The sequence below is a fragment of the Lepus europaeus genome, chromosome X, assembly GCF_033115175.1.
Source record: "Lepus europaeus isolate LE1 chromosome X, mLepTim1.pri, whole genome shotgun sequence".
Taxonomy (NCBI): domain Eukaryota; kingdom Metazoa; phylum Chordata; class Mammalia; order Lagomorpha; family Leporidae; genus Lepus; species Lepus europaeus.
This window is the reverse complement of record NC_084850.1, coordinates 4664729-4681358: the sequence shown is the minus strand read 5'-3', so window position 1 is coordinate 4681358 and position 16630 is coordinate 4664729. Positions and strand designations below refer to the sequence as shown.

At 56.0% G+C, this 16630-nt stretch overlaps 1 protein-coding gene across 9 annotated transcripts; it reads left to right on the top strand.

Moving 5' to 3' along the window:
* The first annotated feature begins 917 nt into the window (after nt 1-917).
* On the top strand, nt 918-7266 carry LOC133753523 (protein EOLA1-like). Of its 9 annotated transcripts, none has more exons than XM_062184212.1 (5): nt 918-1083; nt 1861-2064; nt 2154-2224; nt 5735-6016; nt 6733-7266. In XM_062184212.1, exons 4-5 carry the CDS (start codon nt 5764-5766, stop codon nt 7026-7028), a joined length of 549 nt encoding a protein of 182 aa, XP_062040196.1. In that variant the 5' UTR covers nt 918-1083; nt 1861-2064; nt 2154-2224; nt 5735-5763; the 3' UTR covers nt 7029-7266. The 9 variants fall into 9 exon arrangements, with proteins under 9 accessions (XP_062040196.1, XP_062040194.1, XP_062040198.1 ...); XM_062184213.1 differs by lacking the exon at nt 918-1083 and adding an exon at nt 1664-1740; XM_062184210.1 differs by lacking the exon at nt 1861-2064.
* Nucleotides 7267-16630: the final 9364 nt, after the last annotated feature.

Genomic DNA, 16630 nt, shown 5'->3' with positions numbered 1-16630 from the left:
CGCCCAGGCATCGCAAGCTCCGCCCCATCCCTCCCCCCACAGGCTCTCGTAGCCCCACCCCGGCACCGCCCATACACGTCTCAGCCCCGCCCCTCCCGCTCTCAACTCCGCCCCAAGAGCGCCCCCGGAAGTCCCGCATGGTCCCGCCCCGCGGATAGGCCCTTGCACGTTTCCCGCCACGCCCCCACGCCTCAGCCCCGCCCCTGACCCAGAACCTTCTCGGGGCCCCGCCCCAACTCCTTCCCCGGAAGTTCTGCACAACCCTCCCTTTCCTCCCGCAGCCCTACCCGCTACCCCTCGCCCACACGGTCTCACTAGTCCGTCCTTCCCCTCCAACAGCCAAGCCCCCACCCCTCTCCATCATGCTTGTCAGGGCCCTGCCCCTTTCCTGCCCTTCTCTTCTGCCAATCCCTTCCTCGGAATCTCCTGTAGCTCCGCCCTGCTCCTCCCACAGTCCCGCCCCTGATGCCTCACCAGCACGTTCTCCAGCCAGGCCCCTCCCCTCCCCTCCTAAGACCCGCCTTCGACACTGCCCGCGACCAGTCACGGCCCGCCTGGCCCAAGTCCTAGCCCCGCCTCCGACTCCGCCCCCGCAGTTCTCACAGCCCCGCCCCTTCCCAAGTCCCGCCCCGCCCCTCCACACCTCCGCCCCCAAGCTCTCGCCAGCCTCTCATCCCACCCCTCGCCCCCGCCCGCTCCTTCCCAGCGCTGCCCTGCTCCAGTGGGGTCCTGGGCTGTGGCCTCCACACCTCCTCCTGCAGCAGGTTCCCGCACCGGAGCCCTGCTCTGGCCACAGCACCGCCCCCCTCCAGCCCCAGCTCCACCCCAGCACCTGCGCACGGCCCCCTCCGGCAGCTCCGCCTCCGCTGCTAAGCCCCACCCCCAGCAGGCTCGCTGGCGGACCTCTTCCCGCCCCTTCCGCTTCCTGCCCCGGGGCCCTTGGTGCGAGTCGCGTCCCCTCTCTGGGCCTAGGGTCAGGCCAAGCCCTCCCGCGTCGTCGCCCGACCTCCGGGTGCTCGCCTCACGACCCGAAAGGGCCCATCGCCTAGTGCCCAGTGAGTGCGTGCGTCAGTGCGTGATCACGTAAGTGCGTGGCTACGGAACTGCCTGGTTGAGCGGCTGAGTGCGTGCCAGTACGCACGTACGTGGGTTGCGTAGTGCGTGACGTGTACGTGACGTGTCCGTAAGGGCGGAGGTGCGTCCCCTTAAAGGGCCGGTGCGGGCCCGGCGGAGACCGTGGAAGTGGCTCACGCTGTAGTCCGCCAGGGTCCCCGCGGCGTCCGGACTGTGGCCGGGCGCTCTCTGCTCTCCCTGTGGCCCGCGTCGTCTCCTCGGCCGGGCCCGGGAGCCAGTGGTCCTGGGGCTGGCGGCCTTGCCGAGCCCAGCGGAGATAGAGCTGTCCTGGCGCGTGGCCAAAGGCCGGAGTCGGCCCAGCTGGCCTTGGACTCGGAGGACCCCGTAGATCCGGTGGCAGTGAGCCCGGAAGCGGCCGGAGGGAGCCTGCACGTGATGCGCCAGGGCTTGGGTGGCTGCACTTGGGCGAATGGTACCTGTGGGCCGGACACCCGTGAGGGACGTCCCGAAGGCACCGAGCCTGTCTCCTTCTCCAGCCAGCATCTCGCACCCTGGCTACTTCTCCGCGTGTGTCCCAGGGATGTGCCTCTGGGTGTGGCGAGCCAGAGCACTGCTCCACACACCCAGGCCCCACCTTGACCCAGAGGCCGTGAGGGGCCCAGCTCGGTGGGTCCTGTGGGGCCCCGTGCCCCGCCCGCCCTACCCAGGAATTAGACTGAGGGGCCTGGGCCCCCAGACCTCTGCCCGGTGACTCTGTGGGGACCAGTGTCATTTTTCTTCTCTTAGGTCCTGCTTGCTCGACCTAAGAACGGCGGCCCCCTCACCAAAACGGGTTTCTGCCTGCCTGCCTGCTGGCGCTTCATGTGGTCCTTGAGCCACGCGGGCTCTCCCTCGCCATGTTAGCCGAACCAGCCCAGGAGTGCCATGCGCAGGGGCGGGTGTCGTCCCCGAGTCCGCCGTGCTACCTGTGCTACCTGTGGTTGGTCTGCGGTGTGTGCTGGGTACAAGGCCTGCGTGTGCTGCTAGCCTGCATTCTGTCTTCTGACGACCTTTTCCCTCCTCTCCTTTTCTCTCTGCAGGTGCAGAAGCCGAGGCAGGCAGGCAGGCAGGCAGGCAGGCAGAAGGGTGCTCCCTCCTCGGGCCAAAGCAGGTACCGTCTGCAGCACCAGGCCGCGCAAGGGGACCTCCTCCGCGCCCTTCGTGCCTTTCAGGTTGCGGCACTTCTCACCGAGGATTCCCCCCACACAGTTCGTGTCTGATTGCTACGATTTTTGTGACGATCCCGAGAAAGGGGTTGGTTAGAAAACCGGGAGGGAGAAACTGGACAGATCCTCATTCTAGTGACGGATCTCAGTAGAAGTAGCAGAAACGGCCAGGCCCCCTGGGTTGCATTCAGCTCTCCTCGGAGGTAATCCAGAATCAAGGAACGGGGTGAGCCTTTGTCACCTACCGGCAGCGTGCTGTTGCTGAGGCCCGACAAGTGTGTGAGGAGCCCTTGTGTGTGAGCCACCCTTGGGTGCTGGCGTGCACACTGCTGAGGCTTTGTGGAAGGCCGTTTGCCGGCATGTAGTAGCGTCCTAGATGTGGGTGCCTGCACCCGGGCAACCTCTGAAACGGGTCTTCAGTGAACGTTAGGGGTGATGTCATTTCCTGTGGCAGAAAACGGGACGCAGCTTGTCAGTCAGTCTCCATCAGTAGAGGAGTAGTCAGGTGAATTCTGAGAGAGGAAGCAGGGGGATAACACGACGCAGGCAGTGAAAACTAAGGGAAATGGAGATGCACAGAGGACGTGCTTGATGTGTGGCTAAATGGATAAACCGTGCCCTGCCCTGAGGTGATGTGGAAGGAACGTCTCAAACCTGTGCGTTGATTTGCCAAGGGGGCGGGACAAAACAGGCTGGCTTTGCAGCAGCGGGAGCTGTGCCACAGTTCTGGGCACCAGAAGCCCGAGAGCAAGGGGTTGGCTGGGTCTGCTTCTTCCGCGGGCGGTGAGAACCTGCCCTATCCCTGTCTCTTAGCCACTGGCGCTTGACTGACACTCGCTGGCATTGCTCGGCTGACAGAAGCATCTCCCTGGGCCCTGCCTTCACCTCATCATGGCGTCTTCCCTGTGTGTGTGTTTCTCTTCCAGTTTCCCGTTTCTGGGGATACCAATTGCATTGGGTGTGGGTCCGTGCGAATGATGTCGTTCTTGCTTGACTGCCTCGGCAAAGACCCTGTCTTTCTGTATGCGGTCACGTTCTGAGGTGCTCAGGGTTGGCACGTCAACCCACGCGTTTTCTGGGATGCAGGCGAACCCATCATGACCTATACAGGCCCTAGGGTAGGAGCAGAGTTGCCATGTCCCTGGGGTGGACCTGAGGCATGTGGCGAATAAAGGGGAGAGGGGTGCAGGAAGCCAGGGCAGGGAACCAGACCACGAGGGAGCTCGTGGGCCCTCGGGAGGAATGGTAGCGTCTGTACCAGTTGGTGCACGAAGCCCTTTGTAGGTTCCAGCGGAGGAGTGACAGAATCTGAATGCCCCAGTGCCCTGGCCTCTCCCTGGGTCCTGGACAGTAGAGTACAGTGGGAAAGTGCCAAGGCAGTGGGCCAACAGGCCAGGACACCAAGGCCGCCCCGGTGGTGGAGGTACGCAGTGAGATTGTGAGCATGGAGAGTCGATGGAGAGGGATGGGATCCAGGGTAGGTTTTGGAGGTAGTGCCACGTGACATGGGTAGTGGGTACTGGAAGGAAAAGGAGGCTGGAGAGCTGTTAGGTTTGGGGCAGGAGCCCTTGGTAGGTGGTGACGCCTCTTTTACAGAGGTAGAAGGTGGTGGATTTGGGGTGGTGGTGGGTGGGGCCCCAAGTCTGTGCTGGCCTGGCCACATAAGGCTGAGATTGAAAAGGTGTGTCCTGCGCCCAGGGAGGCAGAGCAAGCCAGCAGGAAGCCTGGGAGCCTGGTAAGTGGCACAGTAAGCCATGTTGGGACTGCAGAACCAACGGAGACCAGTCGTTGGCGCCTGTGCGGACACACTTACTGGTGGAGAGGAGGGACAGGAGTCAGAGGGAGCCTGTGGACCACCACTACTCAGAGGTCTCCACTGTGCAGTGGTTTAGAGAAAGGCTGTTGGACCAGGAGGCACACGTGGCCTCAGGGGCGTCTGTCGACTTGTATCGATGAGTGTGCAGGCATCGTCCTCTGAAAACAAGCGTGCGCGCGTGGGAGTGGGAAGCAGTGATGCAGGTTGAGAGCAGTGGCAGGACCCAGGCCTGCAGTGAGCCAGAGGGGCGGGGTCTGGGGCAGCTCACCCAGAGGAGCAGGAGGAAGGCGGATGACGGGGCAGAGAGGCCGGCAGGGCAGCCTGTGGGGAAGGGTGTGAATGCCAGGCAGCTTCCGTCCCGACAGGGCCTTGTGTCCTGAGGGTGGGTCTATTTTCTTAGAACCACAGGACACACATATGGGTAAGAGCGTGTCCTCAGAGAAAGGACGGGGAGGCAGGAACCAGAGTGGAGGGTGGTGGCTCGTGGGTGGAGTGCAGAGCCAGGGATGGGGCCTCCAGCCCAGTGCAGAAGAAGATGGCAGTGATGATGATGAGTAGCCACCTTGTGTGGCTGGTCAGGGGCCAGGTGCTGGCTGGGTGCCTTCAGTGCCTTGCCTCCTGTCCTTCCAGCCACATGGAAACTGAGGCTGCAAAAGATACCGTGACCGAGCTGAGGTTTGGGCTTCCAGCCTACGGCTCTCTGGACCTAGGGGCTGTGCTGCTCCCAGCGCGGTGCTGTCTTCTATGGGGGGGAGGGGGCGGGGGAGACAGGCGCCGCTCTCCCGAGGGACACTCAGAAGAGGCAAGGGCCGAGACGGGGGTGTGTGAGGTCAGGGCCCGTGTGTTGTGCCTGTCACTGCTCATCCACGAGGGTCCTCACTGCAGCACGGCCCCTGCTGTGTCAGGTGAGCATTACATTCGGTGATCCCAGGCTCAGGACCTAGCCGTAGAAGGGGTGTGCACACTGGGGCCCTTTGTTTTCCCTCTCCTGAACTCTTTCTGAGATGGGGAGGGGGCAGGGACTTGAGGGAGCGTTGGAGGGGTCAGGAGGCACACCTAGTGGGGGCCGTCTGGCATCCCGGGGTGTCCAGGGCTGGCTACCAAGGATTTGCACTCAGCAGCCGTGGGGAGGGAGCTGAGCAGAAGCAGGCCTACCATGTGTTGGGGCAGCAGGCCCTGGGAGCTGAAAGCATCGGTGAGGGTGCAGTGGGGAGCAGGAAGAGAAGCAGAACCCAGGGTGGTCCCTCTGCAGAAAGAGGCTAGAGCTGCGCCTGTTGGCTGTGCAGCCCCAACTCTCACGTGAGCAAGGGTGCCTTCCCTCCTCTGTGGTCCCCTAGGACTCTCTGACCTCGGTCATAGCATTGGGCAGATGCTGTCCCGCCTGTGTCTTTTTCTAGCTGTCCTGTCCTGTCCCATGAGCTCCTCAGGGGCCCCATCTGGTGGAGCTGCATCATCCGAGGCTCTTCTGTGGCGCCAGCCGTGGTGCCGGCCCTCAGAGACTACGTGGTGCCTGGTAGAAGGCAGCGAGCCGTTGAGATCAGTGGGCTTTCGGGGCACCGGGGAGACGTTGAGGAGCGGTGAGACTCACTGGCCGTGAACGTGGAGGGCCAGTGTGTGATATTCCTCTGTGTTTCCACAGGCCGCCGAGGCCCGAGGAGCTGGCAGGAGATGAAGTTTGGCTGCCTCTCCTTCCGGCAGCCTTATGCGGGTTTTGTCTTAAATGGAGTCAAGACTGTGGAGACGCGCTGGCGTCCCCTGCTTAGCAGCCACCAGAACCATACCATCGCCGTGCACATTGCTCGCCGGGACTGGGAAGACGTCACCTGGCAGGAGCTGCTGGTGGAAAGGCTTGGGATGACTCCCACCCAGATTCAGGCCTTGCTTCTGGAAGGGGAAAAGTTTGGGCGAGGAGTGATAGCCGGTAAGTGAGCGGCTACTCGGGAGCTGTTTGCCTGGGAACCAGTGGGTGTGTTTGTGCAGATTCCTTACGCAGCATGCCTTCAGAGGGGCAGTCGGGGGCCTCGGTTCCTCCTTGGGGTCTGACGGGCGGGCTTAGGTCCGTGTCTGCGTGTGGCACCTGTGCCTGTGTGAGCTTGTGCTGTAGCAGAGGCCACGGGAGGCAGCCTAGCACAGAGCGTCTCCGGCAACCTCCAGAGGCAGGCTCCTTGCCTGGCGTCATGTGCCTGTCCCGCCCCCACTGCGCTCAGCATCATGGGCGATTCCTCTAACTAACTTCTCAATGCTTGAGGTCTCACATTGACATCTGTCCCCCAGTGACCTCCTTGGGCATCTTGTTGCCTGCCGGCTCCCTGTCAGCAGGTGGGTCCCGCTACTGGGTCGGCTCCCTGTCCCGCGCCTCAGAGGTGTTGCTGGGACGCACGCTTTCCTTGTGTGCCTTCACTGAAGACCGAGTCATCTCCTCTTCGTTTCTGGAGCCTTCTGACTGCCTCGGCCAGGACTCCCCGGACAGAGTTGGGTGTGTCATCCATGCTCAATAAGAAGGTCTCAGCTCACTTTGTGTCTTTGTGGTGACATCATCTTAGGCTGCAGCGCTCGTCGCTTCCAATAACCATGTTACACAAGCAGGCCCTGGCTCCTGGAAGGGAGTCAATTGCGTGTTTTTCTCTTTGTGCACAGGGCTCATTGACATTGGGGAAACGTGGCAGTGCTCTGAAAACTTGGCTCCCGTGGAGATTGTGGAACTGGAAAGTCAAGCCGTTCTGACCGACCTGAAGCAGAAGTACCTGACTGTGATTTCAAACCCCAGGTGGTTACTGGAGCCTGTGCCCTGTCAAGGCGGAAAGGATGTGTTCCAGGTAGACCTCCCAGAGCACCTGATCCCTCTGGAACGTGAGGTCTGCAGAGTATGCATCCCTGCGGGGAACGTAGCTGACACCTCAGCTCACCATCATGTGCAGCTAGATCTATATTAATCAGGTCAAGCTGGAGTTACCATTGCCACGAAGACTGCTGCTACACACCGAGGGAGGTTCACATACGTGGATTTCTTTGCTTGGATGAAGGGAAGGAGGGGTGAACTCTTCCTTACGTGATGCACCGAGCTCATTGACCATGTCTCGAGCACTCTGACGTTTAGGAAAAAGGAAATGCCTTGGCATGGTGCTAATTTTGGTCCTGCTACTTTCTGAATCATACGAATAAACGCGTTGAAGGTAACTGTTTAGTGTTTGGAGCTCTATCATGTGTTTTTCCCTTCTCTTTGTTCCAGATAAAACTCACCAGATGTCTGAGCAGCATCCAGGGGATGTCGTGGGGTCTCTGGGGCCGGCACTGCACGTTTGCCTGGCAGTGACCGGCCAGTCATGATATCCAGGGTGAAGAGGAGTCGGACACAGAGCAGCTGTCTGTCCTTTCAGAGCACTCTCGCTCCGTTGCCATAGTATCCGGCATTCATGAAGTATGTGTGGTACGTGTCACACAGCTGCTTCCTAGTCAAGCAGAGGACCTTAGATACAGGCCTGATAGAGGGAGGTCGACTTTGAAAAGTGATGGAGCGGTGTTCATTTTATAGCAAGCCTGTGTGTGTGTGTGTGTGTGAGAGAGAGAGAAAGAGAGAGAGAAATTTCTTTTTTTTTTTTTTTTTTGGACAGGCAGAGTGGATAGAGAGAGAGAGACAGAGAGAAAGGTCTTCCTTTTTGCCGTTGGTTCACCCTCCAATGGCCACTGCGGCCGGCGCATAGCGCTGATCCGAAGCCAGGAGCCAGGTGCTTCTCCTGGTCTCCCATGCGGGGGTGCAGGGCCCAAGGACTTGGGCCATCCTCCACTGCCTTCCCGGGCCATAGCAGAGAGCTGGCCTGGAAGACGGGCAACCGGGATAGAATCCGGCGCCCCGACCAGGACTAGAACCCGGCGTGCCGGCGCCGCAAGGCGGAGGATTAGCCTGTTAAGCCATGGCGCCGGCCAGAGAGAAATTTCTTAGCACCATTTCTAAGTGGGGGTTCTCTGTGAGGATTGTGCCCCTCCTCCCCAGTCACTGAATGGAGTGGCAGGTGTGGGCCCTGACTTTAGCTGGGCCCCTTTGTGGGGCCCTGGATGCTGGGTAGGTATGCTCAGCTGCCGATCTGAAACTTCTTGGAAATATTCAGGGAGCCTTGAGGAAAGAATCTCATTTCAAGGTCCCCGAATAGTCTAAGGTGATACCCCGAAGGCCAGGAGCCAGACTATTCTGTCTCTTGACCAGCAGGCAAGTCCCAGGGTACTGGATCTCCTTGGGCTTCCCCTCAGCACTTCCTGGCAAGATCCTTGGCTAAGTATGTGAAAATGTTGTATCAATAGAAAGAAGGCAGCAGGGAGCAAAGCATGTCCTGGACAGAATTTTCTGCTTCCTTAGGTTTATGTCAGTGAAATGATATATATATATATAATATATATATAAATACATATGTAATACACACACACACACACACACACATATATATATACTGGTCCACAGTTTCGATGTGACTTGTCCCCTAAAGTTTCATGTGTTGGAACTGTGGTTCCCAAGGGTGGCAGAAATGGGCAGAGGTGTATCTTTTTTAATATTTTTAAAGATTTATTTATTTGAAGGAGTTAGAGTAGGGGGAGAGGAGAGAGAGATGCACCTTCCATCCATTGGTTCACTCTCCAAATGCCTGCCACGGCCAGGACTAGGCCAGGCTGAAGCCAGGAACCAGGAGCTTCACCTGAGTCTCCTACATGGGTTCAGGGGCCCAAGCATTTGGACCGTCTTCCACTGCTTCCCCAGGTGCATCAGCAGAGAGCCGGATCGGAAGTGGAGCAGCCAAAACTCAAACCTGCGCCGATATAGGACGGTGGCAGCTTAACCTGCCACACCACAGCGGCAGCCCCAGTGGTGGACCTCTAAAGTGGAGCCTGGGAGAGGTCCTGAGGTCCTGGATATGTGCCCTTCAAAGGGACTGGTGGACTCCAGTCTCTCTGGCTCCCTGCTGTGCAATGTGAGCTCTTGCTCCTGCATGAGCTCCCGCTGTGATACCACCTGCCGTCAGCCCCCCGCCCCACTCCTACCAGAGGCCCAATTGGTGGGGCCACTCATTCCTGGGCTTTGAACCTCCAACTCTGTGAGCAAAGCAAACCTCTGCATAAAGTTATTCTGCCTCAGGTGGTTGACTATGGTCATGAAAAACGGTTTAATGCGGTATGGACAGTTGGGAAGAACACAGACTTGTGATTCTAAGAAGACCAAGACAGGCTTGTTGTTAGGAAATGGTGATCTTTATCAATTATCAGTGCCCTGCGAGTTTATGGAGGTGGATTTTCCCTGACCCGTTCACAGATGACACACCTGGAATTGGAGGAACCCTCCTGCTCCAGGGGCTGATTGGAAGTCATGGTGAAGAGGGCAGCTAACAGGATGGAGTAGCAGGTGGTGTACAAAGATATCATGGAATCATAATCGGGATAGGCTACGGGGCTGCTGATTGCTTCCCCGGCACCTTGCATTCCAGCTGTACCCGGAGGTGCAAACATGACATTGGAAGAGGTGCCCTCCCCACTTGGGCCACCCGGCTCCTCAGGGGCATAGATTCTCAGGGGTCTCACAGTGATGTTACTCATAGACCAGATGCCAGAGAACATGAGTGACTGGCCGCTGATGGGGCGGTGAGCACTGGCAGCTTCCCTCTGGGCCCTCCTCTCAGCTTCCTCATCTTCCTTGTTGGGCTGCGTCCGTGGGGATCGTCTGGTAGCTACCAGCTTCCTTTTCTTCTGGCTCGTTCCGCAGGTGGACTGCCGACCGAAGCGTCTCTGGTCTCCTTTTCTTTGAATGTTTGCGAGAAGGGCAGGCTTGTCTCTCTGAAAATTGACGTTGCGATATATCTGAAACAAAAATGGGAGATTTTAGTCCTTCTGGAATGAAGTTTGTTTCTGGGACGTGCCCTACAACGTCAGCTCACTAAAGATAAACGGTTCATAGGGTAAGGCAGGGGTATGTCCGATGACGTTCACTGGCCTCTGAGAATCTTTGCCCCGACCTGCAGACCCTCTCTGAGCAGATGGTGGTGTCCTGTCAGAGTCTGTACTCTCATGTGTATACGTTTACCTTTCTGTAAATAACATCTCACGTCTAAAAAAGCAATTCTTGGAAATTAAACACGTGTGGTAGATCCTTGATCTTGGTGCTCCACAAAGATGTTTGGGTAACAGAGAAATAGGAAACAGAAAAGCCTTCTACTTTACCATCATTTGCTTGTTCCCTGGAGAGAGAGCAGAGTTCTTGGAGCGTATTTTACTGAATCCATAGAGGTTAAGCTGACGGATGAAGGTCTTTATGCTGTCTGTTTCAAAAATCCTGTCTCCGTCTTCCCGAAGAAGGACTTCCCTCTGGAAGAGGTCATTCTCGATGATCACAGTGTCTCCATCTTCGTTCCAGCACACAGACTCAAATGCAGGATCCTCCACTATCATCCAAAGCTTTCTGGGGAAGGAGAGCCCGCAAAGGATATCGGTGCCTTGCATGTTGACTGCCACTTGATCTTGGGAGCCTGGAACCTGGAGCCTGCGAGTAGTAGCCTCGCTCACTGCCTCTTCACTGAGCTGAACCAAAGCCTTCCCTGAATCCACATTGGGAACAGGTGAAGAATTGGACAGGACCTCAATAGCTGCCTCTCCACTGGCAGGGGGTCCCAGCATGGCCTCACAGTTTTCTGTACTACTATGACTAGCCATGGAGCTACACCAGCATTGGGGACACTGTACCCAAGACCGGTATCACTCTCCCAGCAAGTCAAAAATGCTTTAGTCTCAGAAAGGCTATCCAGTATAATCTTTCCACGAAATTCTAGAATCTGAGTGGCGGGCCAACCAGTGGCTGAAACCCTCCTCTTTGCCATGTGATGTCACAAGGGTGGTGCACAGCCAGGCCGCAGAGGGTGGGGGAGGGGATAAGTGACCGGGCCCTTGACTTCTCTGTTCTCTCAAAATGTAGAAACTTATCTTTCTGGTTGCCATCAAAGTCTCCTCTCTAGTGACAGGTACATCAATTCATATGTTCTGGCCCTGAGTAAGTAGAAAGACTGTGATACCATCACTGCTCACACTCCTAAAGCTAGGGGAGGCCTGTTGCTGACCCCTCTCAGGGCCAGTCTTCAGTTCTCATTTTGGTATCAGCAAGACTGCCTGGGTCAGATGGGCCCCTCGCAGAAAATGGTGGTCCCTGCCAGGTGGGTTGGCTGAACCTCCCTCAGCCTCCCCTCCCACCCCACCCCCCGGCTTTCTGCTTTGGTATCTTCCAACGACTCCTGATGGTTGCATCTGCTTGGATGGGCCTACATGAGTGTGTTCTATTGCCGCTCATTCAAGTTGTCCCCAGAGGAGGGCTCTGCCTGGGTGCAGTGGGAGCACTCCTGGTGGCCCTAACTGCTCTTGCAGTGTCACTCAAAGCACTGTTGTGTGATTCGATGGCCACATCCTCAGCGGTGCTTTGGAGTCACATGTTGAGCTCCTCTTGCCCTCAAATCTCGCCCTTCTACAGATCGCAGCAAGATAACCTTTGGTTCCCATTTCTTCTCACAGATGCCATTCTCATCGCCCAAGACATGCCCCCCTTTGAGGCTGTTTTACTCAGGCACTGTCTGAGGAGAAATTCCTACTTGATTAGCTAGTCATGACTGCAGTAATCGACTCAACACATATATCGACTCAACACATGTATATGTGTTGAAATCAGAAACACTGTGTGTGGATGTGGAGGAGAAAACAAGAGTCATTTTCCACCAAAGATGATAGGATAAGACAGGGGTTATGTATATGTGTTGAAATCAGAAACACTGTGTGGATGTGGAGGAGAAAACAAGAGTCATTTTCCACCAAAGATGATAGGATAAGACAGGGGTTTCGGTGACAGGCGACAGCTAGGCATTGTAGGCACCTGTGTCCTGAATATCCACTCTGTAGGGAAATAGCAGTGGTCCAGTGGAAAGGCTTTCCCCCCAGGGCTGATAGGATCCCGGGTCCTCCTCCCACTAAGGAGCATCCTTTTGCTTTTCTGAGTGTCAACCTTTGTCTCTAAAAGGGGAGAGCAAAGGGTTGGAAAGAGTCTCCCTAGATGCCTTTCAGTCTAGAGGCTTTCTAACCCTTAATGCTGCCCCCGTGTTTACATTCAGATTCACTCCACGGTCATCATGGTTTTTTGTAAAATACCTTTGAGCGTTCGTTCATTCATTTCCATGGGGTAGATGTGAGACGCAGAAAAGAGATAGAGCAAGCTCTCATCCACTTATTCGCTCCCCCAAGTGCCTACAATTGCCAGGGATGGGCCAGGCCAAAGGTAGGAGCTAGGAAACCCAATTTAAGTCTCTCTGTGTGTGGCAGGGACCCAAATACTTGAACCATCACTGCCCTGGCCCGCGGGGTAATCAACTAGGACATGAGGAGGGCAGACCTGAATGGAGAGACAAACCAGACACGAGAAGGGAGACCAAGACAGTATTCTGATCAAGGTCTCACTTTCTTGGAGAAGGAGGCAGCTTATATAATACAAGGCAAGGATTGTAACAGTCGAGGGTAAGCAGGGGTCATCTTAGAACGTAGTTTAAAGGAATAATTTCACAGGAATCAGTATCAATTTGACAAAGGGAGTTACAGCGAGGTCTTACAGCTACCAGACGTGCTTATCAAGTACAAGAAAGAGAGCACTGAAGCCAGATGGCCAAGCGCTAACCATATCAGTGAGCTGTACACATGGACTTTTCTAGTGACTCCTCCTTACGGGAACACAGCTGAAGGTTAGTCTAAACAAAGGCCTACACAGGGAAACCAGCACAGTGACTCCCAACAATCACATGCTGCCTGCTCAGCAGCTCAAAGCTGGAATTAGGAGTGGAGCCAGGACTCGCACTCTGGCATTCTGCTATGGGCTGTGGGTGTCCCAAGTGGCAGGTTAACCACTATGCCAAATGCACACCCCCATCGTGATTTTAAGAGGTTTACAAAGTATTTCTTCAAGGACCCAGTTTACCCTGTAGGCACATGCACTTAAGAGGCCAAGGACTGAAGTGGAGGCTGTTGGTGGCTCTCCGAAGAAAGCCCCTAGAATTTTCAGTTAAAGAACCGGGATCCTCTACTGACATACCAGAGTTGTTTTTGTTAAAGAAGTTCATTCTCTGGTTTGTTTGTAAGATGTATGTATTTACGTGTGAAAGGCAGTTACTGAGAGAGAGGGAGAAAGAGAGCTCCTCCATCTACTGGTTCACTCCCCAAATGCCCAGAACAGCCAGGATTGGGTCAGGCCGAAGCCAGGAACCTGGAACTCAATCTGGGTCTCCCGTGTGAGTGGCAAGGACCTTCTGCCTCCCAGGCTGCACATTAGCAGGAAGCTGGATCAGAAGCAGAGCAGCCAGGACGCAAACTGGCACTACATGGGGTGCAGGTGTTGCAGGTGGCTTAACCTGCTGCACCACAACGCTGACCCCCAAAGGAATTCTTAAGGTGGAAGGGAATTGCCTTGTGGCCTTTGCTAGCATATGAAGTCTGCTGATTACTGATATAAAGGGATTTAGCTGCTGGGTGAGAAGGGAACGGTAGTCCCAGAAGTGACTGCAGCAGCTACATCCCCATCATTTGGCAAAGAGCCAGTATTTCTTCAGTTCAATTTAGAAGCACTTATCCAGTGTGGCTTCTGTAGCCAATACCCTGCTTTGCTTTAGGGATCCCAGAATGTCCACTGGAGTTAAGAGTCCAAGACACCAGGTGCCTCTTTTCCCCTGAAGAGGAAATATACACGTCGCTAACTCCCTCTAGTCCTAGAAAGGCATCATGGGAAAGCCAGCTTCCCTGGGCTAAACCTTGTCAGTCTCACATGTTCAACTCTGGGACCTCTGGCAGCCTCTGAGACCGTCAGTACAGGCACCTGCCATGCAGAAGCCCTTTGCGAGAAACGGTTTGTTTTCTCTCCTCTGCCACCATGATCTCAGAGATGGCCCATCTGTGTTGCTACCTGATGAATGAAATCAGCAGATGACCTGACCAGCGCACAGCCGAGCCAGTTAGGAGGACCAGTGACCTCAGAGGAAAGTGAGTTCAGTCCTGACGTGCTACAGCTTCTGCAAGGTCACACGGTGATCCAGATCAGCGCCGAGCACCCAGCTGTGTGCCGCCAAGGCCTGGGGCCGGCCATGGGGCACGACTCACTGTTGTCTGACGTGGGACCAGCTCCGTGGGCACTCCCTCACTAGCAGGAGCTTCCTGCTCGCTGGTCTCCCCTAGGCCCTGGCCTGCGTCCCTGTGGTTGGTTCACCCCATGCCTTCGGGGTCTTTCTAAACCATGGCTCAGATCTCTGCAGTTGTGCCGGCGCCAACTCCTCCTGACGTCCAGGGCATTCCCCTTCCAGCAGTGGTGACCACTGTGCTCCTTGTTCTCACAGTCTCAGGTGCCTGCCATACTGGCCGCCCTTCAGCCCCTTCACTTGCTGGGCACCCCTCGGTCCCTGGTGCTCTCCTCTGAACTCTCTGGCAACTCCCCTGCCTGTGACAGTGTTCGTGGTCCGGCTGTCCGAGAAGCCACTCACTGAGCCGGGTACACCGGGCTCCTCACGTTCCAGGTCACCCTGCGAGGCTGCTTCCCTGGGGTCGGCTTGGCACAGCCCTCCACAGCCAGTCAAGATGTGCATGGGTTCCTGGGAAGTCAGGACATTCTGAGCTGTCACCTCTCGGGCCTAGGAGGTCCCTGTGGACAGCTGAGACCACGCTGAACGTGTGGTCCCCATTACATCCATTGTGGAATGCAGAAAGGTGTTTCACCAGGAGCTGGTGAGGTTTCACATCCTTGGAAAGGGCTCTCTGCATTATCACAGGGACGATAGGAGCAGCGAGGGGGTGCTCTAGACTTAGAGATCCACATGCCGTGTGGGGCTGTGTCAGTTCCTCAGCTGGGTGGTCCCTCGGGTGGGTGTTGTGAATGAGCTGCTTACCTTGCACAGGAGCCAACTGACGCCGTCAAAGGGCTGAGTGATGAGCCCAGGTTCCACAGTGAGGAATCAGAGGAGCTCAAACAGGTCCCCACAGTGGGATCTGGGGCCCACGGCCTCTCCCTAGGCGAGTCTGAGGCACCTTCTGCCTGCCTGCCTGCCCGCCTGCCCGCTGGGAAGCTCCCTGCATGCTGCAGGGGCAGCAGCAAGAGAGAGGTCTTCCTCATCTGGTGGTGTCTCATTGTGTGGCTGTGCAAGGCAAAGCGGAAACGTGGAAGCTCGTGTTCAGGGGCTAAGTGTGGGTCAGAGGTGTCCCACGACCAAGTTAAAACACATTTGCCTTGAAGACCTAATTGTCTTATTTTCTATTCTAGTATCGGAGAACACTTCCTGTCAAATACAGTGGGTATTCCAATGAGCTGAGCCAGCCATACTGGTGTTATAGACAGGAAAAGGCTGAAGAGAGCAGCAACCGAACAAAACACAGATTAGTTGTTTCTAAGTACTTTCCCTATAGGGTTACACCAGCAGGATTGGGGTGACTGCAGTCTCCTGCAATTTTTTGAACTGTCCCATTTCAAAGTTCTTTTCTTATTACTTGACACTTAGCAGAGGTGACTCTATTCTGGTTTAGTCTGGTCCACTGGGATCTAGTGCCAGAGGCTGGTCCAAAAGAGTGGCCTCTGGGAACCAGCACTGCGGTACCGGTGAAGCTACTGCTCGTAACGCTGGTATCCTATATCAGAGTGTCCCAGCTATTCTGCTGCTGATCCAGCTTCCTGGTAATGTGCCTGGGAAGGCAGCAGGAGATGGCGCTAGTATGTGGGCCCCTGTCACCTGTGTGGGAGACTAGGATGGAGTTCCAGGCTCCTGGCATCAACCTGGCCTAGCCCTGGCTATTGTAGGCATTTGGAGCAGAACCAGCAAATGGAGTCTCTCTCTCTCTCTCTCTCTCTCTCTCTCTCTCTTTCTCTTTGTCTCTCTTTCTTTCTCTCTCTCTCGTGTGTTTCAAGTAAGTAAATCAATAAATCTTTACAAACAAAATCAGCCACTGCTCTCCCATAAAGCTTATTGAACAGAAGCCACTGGGGAAATGTATCTTTCCAGAGGAGGCACATGCACACTTTGCTTAATCGCCAGCCACCGTCCCTGCTGTAGACAAGGACCTCAGAATGCTCGGGACCTCCATTGGCTTTATTTCCTACAGTATCTAAGATAAGTGCGGTGTTAAAATTAGTCTCGGGGCTGGCACTGTGGTGTAGCAAGTAAGCTGGCATGCCATATTCATGCTGATTTGAGTCTTGGCTGCTCCACATCTGATCCAGCGCCCTGCTAATGTGCCTGGGAAAGCAGCAGAAAAAGGCCCAAGTGCTCGGGCCTCTGCACCCATGTGGAGACCCTGAAGAAGCTCCTGGCTCCCTGCCTTCAGATCAGCCCAGCTCCAGCCTTTGTGGCCATCCATTTGGGACGTGAACTAGCCGATGTAAGAGCCTTCCCCCTGCCCCCACCCCCTCCGCCACCTCTCTCTGCCAAAGGTGGCCTATTGGCCCCTAGGTTGCAGGAAAATCTTGCTTTCCCACTTGGATTTGAACATTGCTGCTACTGCTTCT

Excerpts from the sequence above, each read along its gene's own strand:
- LOC133753523 (XM_062184208.1), top strand. The coding sequence starts at position 1,544 with ATGGTACCTGTGGGCCGGACACCCGTGAGGGACGTCCCGAAGGCACCG. Across the intron at positions 1,741-2,153 it reads GCCGTGAGGGGCCCAGCTCG|GTGCAGAAGCCGAGGCAGGC; the intron begins GTGGGTCCTGTG and ends TTCTCTCTGCAG. Across the intron at positions 2,225-5,734 it reads CCCTCCTCGGGCCAAAGCAG|GCCGCCGAGGCCCGAGGAGC; the intron begins GTACCGTCTGCA and ends GTGTTTCCACAG.